The 14,663-nt window shown below is 37.4% G+C and overlaps 2 protein-coding genes across 3 annotated transcripts in view; one reads left to right on the forward strand and one right to left on the reverse strand.

The window, feature by feature from the left end:
• Positions 1–4,234, forward strand: part of METTL14 (methyltransferase like 14) — a 42,023-nt gene extending 37,789 nt beyond the window's left edge. Inside the window, exon 11 of the mRNA XM_037830551.1 lies at positions 926–4,234. Within this exon, the coding sequence (XP_037686479.1) occupies positions 926–1,230 (305 nt within the window). The 3' untranslated portion in view covers positions 1,231–4,234. The remainder of the gene's footprint in view (positions 1–925) is intronic.
• Positions 4,235–11,934: 7,700 nt separating this feature from the next.
• SEC24D (SEC24 homolog D, COPII coat complex component) overlaps positions 11,935–14,663 on the reverse strand; it is a 113,804-nt gene continuing 111,075 nt past the window's right edge. Inside the window, exon 23 of one of the 2 annotated variants that reach the window (XM_037830552.1) lies at positions 11,935–12,770. In XM_037830552.1, the coding sequence (XP_037686480.1) occupies positions 12,630–12,770 (141 nt within the window). In that variant the 3' untranslated portion in view covers positions 11,935–12,629. The remainder of the gene's footprint in view (positions 12,771–14,663) is intronic. The other variant, XM_037830553.1, reaches the window with a different exon arrangement.

Consider the following 14,663-nt stretch of genomic DNA (forward strand, 5'->3'; position numbering starts at 1 on the left):
CCTTCTCCTTCCCGGAGCTGACAGCCCCTCCTCCCCCAGGACTGAGCCTGGCAGGGAGGGGCGCGGGTCCCCTGGCCGCAAAAACTTACAGATTTCGCTGATCTCAGCAGTTCCACGTTTTCATGAGTGTTGTATGAAGCATGCCCAAAGTCAGATTGCTCTGTGGTGTCCAGTCCACGCAGTTCTTGGCTTTCTACCTACTTTCCTGGAGGAGTAACTAAAACATACAGCTCACCAGTCTGCCATCTTGCCCCGCCTCCCTTAGAAGGTTTTTGATCAGAGAAGTAACAAATATCTTTTAAGCTTTGCTTTAGGCTCTCCACTTTTAGAGGGAAGAGAAACTAGTGGTTGGGAGATAAGTACAACATAGATGTTGTCTGTTGTATGTGTGTGGTATGATAGAGGGCTGGCCTAATAGAATAATAAAGGCTTAAGTTTTATGGTGGCAGTAGGAATGGAAAGACGGAAATGAATAGGAGCAACATGGTAGTAGCAGAATTTTTAGGACTTATTGAGTATATGTTACGGTTGGGAAGTTTAGAGGCAAAAGTCAATTCCAAGATTGTAATCAGAATATGATGGTACCATTTCCATTAATAAGAAGGATATACATAATTTTTTTATAGTTTAATTGAGCCCAAACTCAGAGTATAATATTTCTTCTCTAAGTGCTTTTCTTACAGGAACACGGATGGTGACAATGAGGAAGATATGTTACAAATGTTACAATCTAGGAGAAACAAGATAGATTTGTATGAAATACTGAACATGTGACTATGATTCAGTGCCATGAGTTCTGTAAAAGAGATCACTATTGGGTGAGGGATAGGGACATCTTTAAGAATGCGATAGGGAATTAAGCTAGGCCCTTAAAGGATCAATAAGAGAAGAACTGAAAAAATAATTTTGTTTTCCTCAATTTCAGGCTGGCTTACGGTTGGACCAACTCTTACAAATAGCAACTACAATGCAGAAACATATGCATCCTATTTCAGCACCCCTAATTCCTACTTGACTGGATGTACAGAAGAAATTGAGAGACTTCGACCAAAGTCACCTCCTCCCAAATCTAAATCTGATCGGGGAGGTGGAGCTCCCAGGGGTGGAGGGAGAGGTGGAACTTCTGCTGGCCGTGGACGAGAAAGAAATCGATCTAACTTCCGAGGAGAAAGAGGTGGCTTTAGAGGGGGCCGTGGAGGAGCACACAGGGGTGGCTTTCCACCGCGATAATTTCTGAAGACACTGATCCTGTTAATGCCCTTCTTAATTTGTTTGAATTTCATTTGGGAGACATATTTTAGAATTTCATTCCAGCTTGCACTTTGCTTTAGTTTCTCTAAGCTGCAGAATATCGAAGCCAGTCTTCCTTGAATTTGTCATAGACGCTATCTAGTTTTGTCCAGGATAAATGAGCAGTCCTGCCCTTTGTCATGTGCATGTAACTGAACAGAATGGAACAACACAAAAACTTTCACCTTCAGAGACTGACTGAGTTTATTCTGATATATTCCAACTAATTGCAAAGGCTTTTGCATTTTAGGAATAATTGAAGTGAACAAAGACCCACTCTGTGCTATACTAGTGTGACGGGAGTTGAGATAATGTACATCTTGCCACTGCTGTCACAGCAAATGGGAAGCTGTTTGGGAGCCTTGATAGAATGGAATTGGGACAGATGAGAAACTTCTGTTGGGGGTCTTAACATTTTATTGATGAAACAACAGAAAAAGATGGGTTTTTTTTTTTTCTTTTTAAAAAATCCTAAACTCAGATATAATCTGAGTATTTTGCAGACTAAAAAAAAAAACCTTCCAAAAAGCTCATCATTATAATATTAATCGTGTAGCTACACATGACTCTTAATCATGCTTCCTTAGAAGCAAACAAGGACAGATAGCCAAGTGCTAGCACTTTGGTATGTATTTGAACTTGGATTGACTTTCGAAGCAGTTTTGTGTTCATTAGCAAAACAGAAGTAACAGAGTCAGCAGCAAAGACACCTAGTTATCAGGTACTTGTTTTAAACATTTTGAGGAATAAAGTACTTGGTGATGAGAAAATGACATATATATCTTTAAACTAGTTATGGAGAAAGTTTAATGTGAAAACCAGTTACAGAAATCCCTCAACTTAAGAATACAGCTTGGAAAATAGAACTGCAGTTGCCTTTTATTAAAACCATTATAGTCTTTTGCTTGTTTTTAAGGAACTGGTTTTGCAGATCAGTTTGTTGTACAAGACTTTATGCTGTCATTTCTCTTTCTATACTGTAACTCATGTTTTAAATGGATTTTCTGAATTTAATGAAGTATCATTATTCTTGATAAATACAGTTTTTTATTTTGTGTATGATTTTTCCAATGAAACTTTAAACCTTCAAAATTTGGGAGTCTGTTTTCTATAAGAGAATTACTGTTATCAAATGAAAAAAAAAAAAGACTAACATGAAATCAAACTCTTCTTTTGGTCTCTGGTGCATTTTAGTGGCCATTCTGTGCTTTTCACTGGCTCATATCATACATAAGACAAGGTTCTAATACACCCACTAAAGACTCAGCTGAAGATAAGGACTGAGTTATGGAAATAGGGTTGAGATTCTTAAAAACCTAATGCATTTAACTTGCCCAAATTGTTAGTACTATTTAGTACAGATAGCGTTTGACTAACACCTTTCCAGATGTAGAAATTATGTATTATGATTGGTTAGAGTTTTTACTGTTAGAAATGAAGTTTTCAACTTCATTAATTACAAATTATCTAAAGCAGAACTGTATTTCTCAAAGTTGGCCTGGGAATGAAGAGGACAGAGAGAAGTTCCATTTGCCCACTGATGGGTCCTTAGAAGTGTCAGCTGAGGAGTGATCCTGTCCCAGGCACAGGACTCTAGCATGTTCCATGCCCTGGGCCTAGCTGAAGGAAGACAGCATGCCTGGTGCTCACCTGGCACAGTCACCTGTGAAATCTCTATCTCAAGGACATCTTTCAGGGAGGTAGGGCTGCTTGTAGGTTGAAAGTAGGGAGTAGCCACAGTCCGCCATATTTAGAAAAGAGCAAACAAAAGAATAGATTGGGGTAAAAGAAGATCTAGCCTTTATCCTTTGGATAATGTAATACAGCCTTTTTAATAACAGAGGGTAGAATCAACTTTAGTTTTGCCATCTTTCACTTTTAGTAAAGGTTGCCTCATCATTTTTTACAATAGAATGTTGTTCATTGAGGAAAGGTTTCCAATGAAAGTTCATTAACCTTTGCTGGCTTCTAATTCTCTTTATATTTGCATGTCTCAACATTTTGACAGAATTATCTAGGAATCACCAAAAATAAATTTTTAGTTGCTATACTGATTTCTAATTTATACATTTGGGAATAGAAGCTAATCATTCTGAAATAACCTTAAATTTTTCAGTTTAAAAGTTCTACTATCTAAGATTATACAGAATTACCATTCTAGGTATTCCAAGACCAAGTGTTGAAATATCTTCAATGGGAACTATTCTCCGAAAGGAGGATGACAATAGGGAGACCCAAAGTGCTGCCTGAATAGGAATTCTTTTCTGCTTTTCTTCATAATGGAGAATAGAAAAGGGGAGGAAGTTGATAATGTCAGCTAGAACAGATTTTGTGGTAGAAAGTCCCATACCCAAAGACAATTGAACCAGATTAGTCCGAGGAATCATGGAGAGAGCAGTCAAAGGGTAGAATGGTCACCAAACAGCACAGAGAGGGAGAGGACAAGGTGAAAACTGGAAATCAAGCATCAGGTCTGTGGATGCCAGGCCACATGTCCAGAGCTGGAGTGGATCAGGACTGCAGCAGTTCTGATATCATTGCTAAGTAGAAGAGACACTTGATGGCTATTGGCTCATAAATGTAGAAATTTAAACCTTACCTCCCTTATTCTAAAGCTGATTCAGTGTTATGCTGTAGTTCGATTTTAAGTTAATGTAGTTGTAATGGTAGATGTCTGGAGTTACAATGTTCTATCGATCAGCTGAGACCCTTGTATCATGGCTGTTACTAAGAGTGTTCCAAGGAATGATTCCTTTTCATGTCTTTTAAAATACCTTCTCCCTGTCTTAATAGCTAAATCATATCTTTCTGATTAGTTACGGCAGCTTTTTTTTTTTTTTCTCTTCCACAGCTGCAAGAGCAGCTGGGGAAGAAAAACTTATATTATTTAAAAATCTGTATTAATTTAAAACATAACTATTTTCATTAAGGACATAAAATTTGATCTTCATAGTTCTGGATTTTACTAATTTGTTAAATACATTCCTTATTAACTTGACAAAATGATAGTCCGGTTGGGACTCATTCAGCTCTTTTGTGAACTATTGAAAATATAAACCTTTGCTTTTAAGAAAGGCTTTTCTTAGAATAGATTAAATAATGTTTTATCTGAGTAATCTTTCTAGTATTGACAGAATGGTTAAAATGATTGGTTTGAGTGTGGGTTATAGTTCTTACCTCCCCAAATCGAGGTTATAATAAACAGTGAAATTAGGTAAAGGTAGGTTTTTCCAAAAATAATTCTAAATAATTGAGAATCTAGAGGTCAGCAATGTAAATTCTACACAGGAGTCCAGAATCATTGAATACAAATCAGTGAAGCAGTTCAGATAGTTTGTTTCATAAGGGAATAATTGTCGTTTTTAGACACACTTTGTATATTAAATACACAGAAGCATTTACTTTCACTCATATATTTTCCCCTCTTCTAGGCCGTTTTCCCCCTTGGAGGAGTTGTCTCAAGTCTTCTATAAGCAAAGCGGTGCTGTAATAAATGGCCACTGACTCTTTGTCTTGGGGCCATGAGACAATATAGAGTGGGGTGGGCACTGGAGAGCATGTGTCCTGGTTGTCTTTATCCTTTGCTTACATTTTCCTTTCACAGAATTAAAATCTTTTAACATTAATTTGGATAGCTAAATAACTGCATGTATAGTTTAAATTCTGACCTCTAAACTTTATTAAAATGAGATGGGAAACTGTTTCTTGCTTGGGACAGGAAACCATCACCTTTGAAAGTATATAGTTAGTGTATTTTAGAACAAACACAATTAAGATTGAAAGCATGGACTAATACATTAAAGCTTCATATATTTTGTGATTGAAAGCCATTCATCTGTCCAGCGGAAGAAAATGTCCAGCCTGTATTTTCATAAAACACACATAGAATCCTACACCTGTACAAGCTTTCAGTTTATAATTATAGTCATTAATGATCATAGAGAATAGGACTAACCTATCCTGCTTTTTAATGTTTTTTGCTGTTGTCTTTTTTGAAAATGGACAAAAAGTCAAATTCGAACACAGTTTGTTAAAAACAAATCCAGTTTAGTAGTTTGTGCTTGTTAAATTACCAGTGTAGTTGCTTAAATGTCTTGTGGAATTTGATCTCATTTTATAGGTTTATGCTTTTCAAGACAACTCAGTGGGTACATACTTTAGTATTTAGTGAAAGAGAGGTGTTTTCTTCATAAGAATAGTGCCCATAGTTCAGGTAAGTTACAACAGGTGGATGGGTTATTTGGCTTTGTCCAATAAACTAGGCTCACATGCATGATAAATAGTTAAGTTCAAGATTATAGCTTTCTTTTCAACTTTCATGTTTTATTGAAAAAAATTTTATTGCATATAAGTATGATTAAGAATATTGTATTTATAAAAATAATTCCAAAGCAAAATTTAAGAAAATATAAGCACAAATGTTGCCTTGTTTAGTTAACCAGCTCCCTGAATCTTAAGTTTCTTCCTGAGATAGTGCTGACGAGGTATTAGATCAGAATGAGACCAGAACCTCTTTGGGTCTCATTGCCAGATTTAATTGCTTCCTTTTATCTGGATTCCAGCGAAGGCTTGCCATTCCATCTGATACCTGCCTTTGTCTAGTAATTTAGTCCTAAGCTTGGTGCTTGTGCTCTCAGACCTTAGTCATCGTCATTTACTTTATAAAGGCAGTGCTATGCTTTCTCAGCTTCTAATGTATGCCATATAATAAGTGCTCAATAAATACTCCTTTACTCTCTTGCTTGGTTATTAATTCCCAGAGGATTTTTATTAGCCTTCTCTTTTGAGTTCTTTTCTCTTCTGCTGATGCTTTCTTGCTGCATAAGAGGGTTGTGTTTCTCTATTAAGGACTTTTTTTTCTCTCGGTAAGAGGAAATTATTCTTTCAGGCAGAGGAAACCCAAGTAATTTCCATTGAATTATCACTTAATTAGTGGTTTTGAAGAGAATTAACTTAACCTGGTCTGACTTTAAAGACATCTGACTTTTCCTCAGGACATAAATTTCTAAATACTTCTCTACCAAATGCAGCCTGTTAAAATAAGGAAAGTAATTTAACCACATCCGTTTTGCCTGGTTTAATGATAGGCTAAGTAAAAAACTAGACTGCGTTTTTTTTTTTTTTTATGAATAATAGTGTGCATAAGGGAGAGCTGATTGCCTGAGAGTGAGGGGACAGGATGGAGGGTGGGAGTTGGGAGGCACCCAGGAGTCTTAGGAAGTTGCTGCTGATCAGTAGCAACACCCCAGGGAGGGATAACCTCACCGGCAAATAGCTGAGTGGTTCACCTGCAGTCTCCAAGCTACAGATTCATGTTCTCCAAAGCATGACATGGAAGCGGAGAGCCCTGAACTTCAGGAGACCATTTGACAGTAGTATCAGTGTGGCCCAAAGATTATAAACTTTTTCCTGCCAGTCCTGTGGGATGGCGATTGAGATTCAGTTAAGTTGATTTTAAAAATAGGACTTTTTTTGTACACATCAGTTTATTGTTGCAACTTCTTATCTGCTAAATCTGATTTCCCCTAATTGATAAATGTAACTTTTTTTGCCACGTGGGCATATCTGGCCCCTAAAACACTGATTAGGTAACATTAATCTAAATCATAGGATATCCTAAACTGCATTATTCAAATATGAATAATATGTATTTAAATACAAAGTCTTTCATCAATCTTAGGAATACATTTTGAAAAATCGTGACTTAAGAAACTAACATCTTATTTCATAAAAGATCTTAAATTTGCAAATTACCAGTATCAAAAAGTTGTATCACTGATAGCATAATTTAAAAATACATCAGAATAAAAATGCATACCTTAAAAATTCTTGGACAGTTCATTACTCGAGGCTATATTTGCAGTCACTATTTGAAAATAGTTTCCTTAACTTGACATAGTAATTTTTGCTTCTCTAAATTGACTTTGTTCACTATGTGATTAAAACTTCATATATTAAGTTCAGATGACAATGGCCCTAGAAATCATGTTTGTAACGAAATGTTTTGGGAAGTGGAGTTTGGTCTGGACAAGAAATATGATAGGCATGATAGCCTTTGAAAGATCTGAAAACTGTTATCAAGGAGACAAGGAATTCAACTATGGTCTCAGGAGCCACAGGGCTTGCACCAAAAGGTAGAAGCTTTGGGGTAGTAGTATGCTAAATATAATTTTTGAGCAAATAGAATTGTTCATAAATGACCATTTGGAAAAGGAGTGAACTTCTCATCACTTTCTGAAGCAGAGGCCACGAGAAACGTCCATTTAAGATGGCTAGGGGATTTCTGTTTCCTCTTCCAACTAAATTTTTTTGTTTCTGTTTTTATGCAGATCAGTCACAGTGTTAAATCTTGTGTTTTCAGCAATTAAAATTGTCCCCCCCCCCATGCACACACACACACACCCTTACTAATCCTCTCTCTTCCCATGACACACACATGAAGAATTACCTTTTCTGGAAGATGAATGACTGACTTGAACCTTTAACAGTTAGTGTGTAATGCCTCCTAGTGGAGCTGAAGCTCAATTTCACATTACATTTCCATGTTGCAAAAAAATTGATCTGAAATTTGATGTTTGCCCTTCATTATTTTATTAGTAGAGAAACAACTTTCTGTTATGTTAACAGGATAAACATTTTAAATATATCAATAGGGCTTCCCTAATTATCCTCAATCTAATGCCATTAGGTTAGATGTCTGGAAAAGGGAAGGTGGTACCATTCAGTAACATTTATCAAAGATGTGCCTTGAGTGAGTGAACTATGAATTTTTCATAATGATTCCCCAATATTGAAAATGCAAATTCTTATCTTTGGTTTATATAATACTAAGGTGTTTAACACTGAAAGCACCTTAGGCTGCCAATTTATCATATTGATGAATTTAATCTCTGAAATAATCAGTTAATTCCCAGCGAACATTTCTATGCCATTTAAAGATAGTAGCTTGGTTTTGAGGGGGTCAATCAAGGAACTCTTGGCATAGCAGCAAAACAATTAGAAATCAGTTTAATCCTAGTTTTCACAGTTCTTAGCAAGTGTGCTGGTTAGAAACTGTTACGTACCCCAGAAAATGCCATGTTCTTTTAGTCCATTCTTGTGAGTGCAGACCTATTGTTGGTGGGAACTTTTGGTTAGGTTGTTTCAACTGGGGTGTGACTCACCTAATTCAAGGTGGGTCGTAATCCTTTACTGGAACCCTTCATGGGAGGATAAAAGGCAGAAACACAGACATTTTGGAGAGACTTAGAGAGAAACACCCAGAGACATTTGGAGACAGCCATTGAAATCAGAACCAGGAGCGAAGGACCAGATGTTGCCATATGCCTTCCCATGTGACAGGAACCCTGGATGCCAGCAGCTTTTCCTTAGAGAAGTTATCTTCCTCTTGATTCCTTAATTTGGACATTTTCATGGACTTAGAACTGTAAATTTGGAACTTAATAAAACCCCATTGAAAAGGCCAACCCATTTCTGGTATATTGCATTCCAGCAGCTTTAGCAAACTGAAACAGCAAGTTTAATTTAAAAAAAAACATAAAATAATTTAACAGCGACAAACACTTAAATAGCACTTACTATGTATCAAGAACTATTCTAAGTCCTTTAAGTATATTAACTGAATCCTTAAAACAATCTAGGTAGAAAACCAAGGCACAGAAAAGTTCCTAACTTGCTCTAGATGACACAGCTAATAGTGGAGCTGGTAATAAGAACCCATGTAGTTGGTTCCAAAGCCCTTGCTCTTAGCCATTACCTCTGTAGCCTCTCAAGGTTTGCTGGAGGTACCATTTTAGAACACCCATCTACCAGTATTTACACCATTTTTGGCTAGCGTTCATTCAGAATGTACTGGCCAGTTCCATTATATATTGGGCATCTACCATTGAAAGCTAATTTCTCCATTTTTGCTGTGTTATACTCAATCCCTTTTGTCTTCCAAAGGTCTTGCTTTATTATTTTTTTTCCGTCTTCAATCTCCAGCATTATTTTGACTTCAGTACTCCCACTATTTTCTATTTTTTACATATTATGCTGGCTTCTTTCCATCAGCATTTAAGTGTCAAATCCCTGCCTAACTTAAGACTGAAAAAAAAAGCAAAAAACAAAACAAAAAAATCCTCTCCTCCACTTGTAACCTTCTCATCCTCTTCTTGAATTGCCTCCACTTTATCTCTTCTTTCTCAGACTATTTCAATCTAGTGTTCATTCTTATTTATCCAGAGAAATTGCTTTTGCCAAAGTCACTCATAATCTTCTCACTAAACCCAACATACATTTAGTCTTTAACTTGGAAAACTAACTTGGCTGACTCTTTCTATGATCCCTTTTCCCTTGGCTTTGTGACAAGCCAAGTTTTGGTTCTTCCCTCTCAGTCCCTTCCTTGTCAGCCTCCTTTACAGGTTTCCATTTTACTGTGTGCCTCCAGGATCTGCTGCTTTCTCACTCTACAAAGTCACCCTAGGTTATTTCATTCACTTCTGTGACTTCTATTTCTCTGTATGTAAACGGCTTTCAAATCTCCAGCTCAAAACTCTCCAGAGTCACAGATCCCTATTTTTAGGTGCTATAGATTATTTCACTTTGATATATTGCAATCCACCTCAACATGTACACATTTGGACTCTAACCTCCCCTTCTTCCCCTTACATACGTATAAGTGCGAGTGCACGCACACACACGGGCGCGCACACACACACACACACACACACACACACACAATCTACTCCTACCCTGTGTTCCCTCCTTTTGGGAATGGCCTCACCGTCTACTCAGTTGCCCAAAGCAGAAACTTGAGAGTCATTTTCATTTTCTGACACTATCTTCTCTCTCACTAGCTTTATCTGACACCCCTCCCCCAACCTCCCCATAGTTCATGCTAACATGAACTAGGATGGATTACCGGACAACCTCCTAAATAAACTCTGCTTCCAGTTCTGCCACCTTAAAATTCCAATGTGATCTTTCTGAAGAGTCACTTTGGTGCTTAAATCCCTTTGAATGTCTTCACTTTGTCATTAGGATTAAGTCCAAACTCCTCCTTGACCAGGACTCACTTTATCCACCTCATCCAGCTTTATCTTTGGCCACATTATCTCTCATCAGTAAGTTCCAGCCAAGTTTAAGTTCTTTAGTTTATTGAAAAGGTAATACATGTTCTCTCCCACTCTGGGCCTTCACGGACATTTTCCCCTCTTCTGGAATATTTACCAATACTCCCAGTTACTTGCCCAGTGCATACTCATTTTTTCAGGTCTGAGCTTCAATATAACTTCCTTTGGGGAATCTTTACTGACTATACCCTGTCCCCAACTAGACAAGGTCAGATATATCCCCATTATATGCTCATTATGGTATTTCATGGCACTTAGGAAACTTCATTGTCATGTGGAGATGGCAGGGATCTTGTTTGTGCCGCTCTTCATTGTCTAGCTTCCGAGTAGAGATCACAGTGCCTGGTACATAGATGGTGTGCAAGAAATATTTGTTGAAGAGAATGTACTACCTCCCAGAATGACACAGTCTATGTTTGAACACCTAATTAGAAAATTCTTTCTACTGAGCAGCACTTTGTCACTTCTGGTTATTGATTCTGGTGCTATACCCTAGGGAACATGGAACAAATCATTAAACTGTCTTCAAGTGAATAAAGGAATGTGCTGTGTGCCTCTATTCCACATAGAGCACAGTGCCTATCATGAGCATGCATCTGGGTGTGGCCTCTCCTTTGAGCAAAGTGGGACCATTGCTATACTCACCTGACATGCTGTCCTTGATATAAAGCAGCTGGAGAGCACATTTGCTTTTATCCCACTACTGATTCATATTGACAAACTCCCTAAGGTCATGTTTACTATCTGTTGTTTCCAAGAAGCATCTCCCCCACTCCTGTGTGTGCCTTTATGTTTTGGACACAAGTCTAGAATCTTAACATTTCTTCTTGTTAAACTCCTCCAAGTCAGTCTGAAACTTCATTCCAGTTGGCTAACATGTGGGGGGATCTGAATCCTGTCAGTGTATCTGTTATTCTACTCAGCCGTGAAATCTACTAATTTAATAAATAAACTTTACTAGTCATATAATCACAGACAAGGTACTGAATCACTTCAAGCCCATTTCTTCATGTGTAAAATAGGACAGATAATAGGATTAAGAGTTGCTGCGAGGAATGTGGTAATGTTCACAGGAACACTTAGTGCAGTTTCTGGGACACTGTATGTATTCAAGATACTTTAGCAATTATAAATATTCTTTATCCAAGTCAAATCATTAATAACAAAGTTGATTATTTTGCCCCAAAACTGGCCAGATACAGGACAGGTGCCTGTGTCACACCACTCAAAACAACTCTCCTAGGTTTATATCCATTAATAACAGCCATTTGATGAGCTCGGGTAGCCTGTTTCTATTTCTCTTGCCCACAAGGACATAAGAGAAATTTTTAAATGCTTTTCTCAACTATATTGTCCCTGATATTTCCTTGATTTACTTACTACCTAACACTCCCCAATCCTCAAAAAAAGAAAGAATTCAGTTTTCCTGATATGTTCTTAGTGATCCCATCCAAACAACTTTTTCCCAAGACATTTTGAGTATTACTCTTTTTGTTTTTTTTTTTTTGAAATCTGAGAATACATAAAAAGTGAGTATCTGCTAAGAGTAGACGAAGTGATTTATTGATACTGGTTAAGATCCATTATATACAGGTAGAAACCTTCAAAATTGTACAAAGAACCATTAAGAATATTGATAAAGACAGTTACATAGACAAAACAACTGAAAAAATTTTAACATACACAACATATAATTAAGAAAAAATGCAGAACACAAATTGTTCCACCAGATAGATTCCAAGGTTATTAAAAGTCTGCTATGCAAACCTTAAGTTGAAAAATATGTTTGATGGCATTACATGGTTTAAAAAAATTACGTATAATGTAAAAATTAAGTTTTTTTTTCTCTCACTGCAAACAGGAGAGGAACCAAAACAATTTTTACCCAAAATCTATACACTTTGAAAAATAATTTATAGGTCTAGCATAAAGAAAATTGAGAATGTTTACAGTTCTGTAAACTATATCTTTCATGAAATGCAAACTGTATCAGTTTTTAAAGTTAAAAATTGTACAATCAGAAATAGACTGTTCCCTTTAAGATACAACTGTACCTTCACTGGCTTTATTCCTGAGCACCAAAGCTGAAGTTCTAAATGCCATCTTGGAAAGCTATTCTGAAAATGAACAAGAAATCAAAACTAATTTGTTATCAGCTAGGGAATTAGGCACCAAGAAGGAGATTATCTCCTCAGAAATGCAACATCAACAACAGAGAAAATTCAGTTAATTAAGCAGCTGACAAATCTCCTTGTGAACACAACAAAGGAAATCCACATATGAGGATCCTCCGTAAAGTCCTTTGTCTTCTACCAGGAATTGACGGAAAACCATTTCTGGCTGCTCTCGCTGCTTTACTATTGTAAGCTGGGGGTGGGGAGAAAACCAAGAAGATATCTGGTTATAAAAGTTTCTGAATTACTTAATTTTGTATGCTTCATTTCACCAAATATAGACTGTCCACTATGTGTGAGGCCATGGAGGATGACCCCCCTAAACCACAGAGCCTATGACATACAGGTGTAAGTGGCAAAAATAAAACATAAGCAAAGTGCCAAGGTAAAGGCTTCCCAACAGTAGACTATCACCTGAGCCTCAGAGAAGAGGTAGGATTTCCATAAGGATTAGGGGGTTGGTGTGAGAACATTCCATATGGGAATACCATGGACCAAAGACACAGATATGGCAGGTATATTATTAGCTAGTGTTTCTAAAATGTAGTAGAAAGTTAGGGAAAAATCACCATAATAATGAGTTTAGGCTTTGGTAGGTGTGGTAGACTTGAATCATGTACCCCAACATAGACACGTTCTTAATCTTCATCTGCATTCTTGTGGGTGTGAAACCATTTGTAAAGAGGACCTCTTGAAGATGTTATTTTTAATTAAGGTGTGGTAAACTGAATCAGTGTAGGTCTTAAACCTTATTACTGGAGACGTTAGAAAGAGAAGGACACAGAAGCCAGAAGTCAGAGAAGGCCAGAGAGAAGCCAGAAGCTGGAAGTCAGCAGAAACCTGAAGAGACAGAGAGAGAGAGGGTGTGTGTGTGTGTGTGTGTGTGTGTAGACAGAGATCACTAGTGAAGGGAGGCAGACATGTAAGACAAGGAACCCCAAGGATTGTGGAAAGCCAGCACAAGAATGCTACAGACTTCTGGAGAAAGCTAGCCTGTCAAGATCTTGATTTTGGACTTCTAGCCTCTGAAGCCATGAGCCAATAATTTCTTGCCATTTAAGTCAAGCCATGTGTGGTTAGCAGCCTGGCAAACTCAGATAGTAGGAAATGCCATCTAGTGAAGGTGTGGAAGAATGAAAAGGGAGAATTAGCTGGCAGCAGTACCTACAATACATTAGCGAGATGAGGGAAACCAGATAGGGAGCTATTGAAATTGTTTAGGTGGGAGATGAACAGGATCTGAATTAGCGCACTGGAAGTGGAATAAGGGAGTAGATTTGAGACATTACAGAAGCAGAATGCATAAGGAGGAAAGCGATTTTCTAAGGTTGTGCTGCCCAGTACTGTAGCCACCAGCCACATGTGGCTACTGAGCACGTGAAATGTGGCTAGTTGAATTGAGATCTGTTGTAAATGTAAAATACACAATGGGTTTCTAAAACTTAGTATGAAAAAGAAAATATAAAAAAAAATCTCAATAATTGTTTATACTGATTATGTAGAAATAATATTTTGGATATATTGGGTTAAATAAAATATACTATTAAAATGAATATTTTACTTTTTCTATATGGCTACTAGAAAATGTAAAATTATACACGTGACTCATATTATTGGACAGTGCTGCTCTAGGGGGAAGAGACCCATGGGGAAGAAGCCCAGAAGGGGGACGTTTTGTCACATGTATTTTGAGCCCTTCTATACACCCCCTTATTCTTGTTTGAGGAAGGTGAAGTAGATGATCTGATTGGTCAGAGTTTTATTTATTGGGCCATGATTGGGGTTATTTGAGCCTCACATGGAAAACAAAAATGCTTCATGTATAATTAAGAGGAGCCAAAGCATCCCCTCTAATTTCTGGTAAAACCACCAGCAGAGGCTGCATGGGGGAAGGGCAGCAGTTCACCAGCCCTACTGACTATAACTGAGCTGGTCCATTTATTTGTAGGTAGGAGGCCCTCCCTACTTTTGCTTTATAAGCTTTTAAGTTATCAAGAATACTACCTGTGTCACCACAGCTTGCTTTTTTTCTTTATTATATTTTGGCCTGGGCCATAGGCTGATAGGCTTTAACCTTCCCCTGACC

Source organism: Choloepus didactylus, chromosome 3 (assembly GCF_015220235.1).
Source record: "Choloepus didactylus isolate mChoDid1 chromosome 3, mChoDid1.pri, whole genome shotgun sequence".
NCBI classification, from domain to species: domain Eukaryota; kingdom Metazoa; phylum Chordata; class Mammalia; order Pilosa; family Megalonychidae; genus Choloepus; species Choloepus didactylus.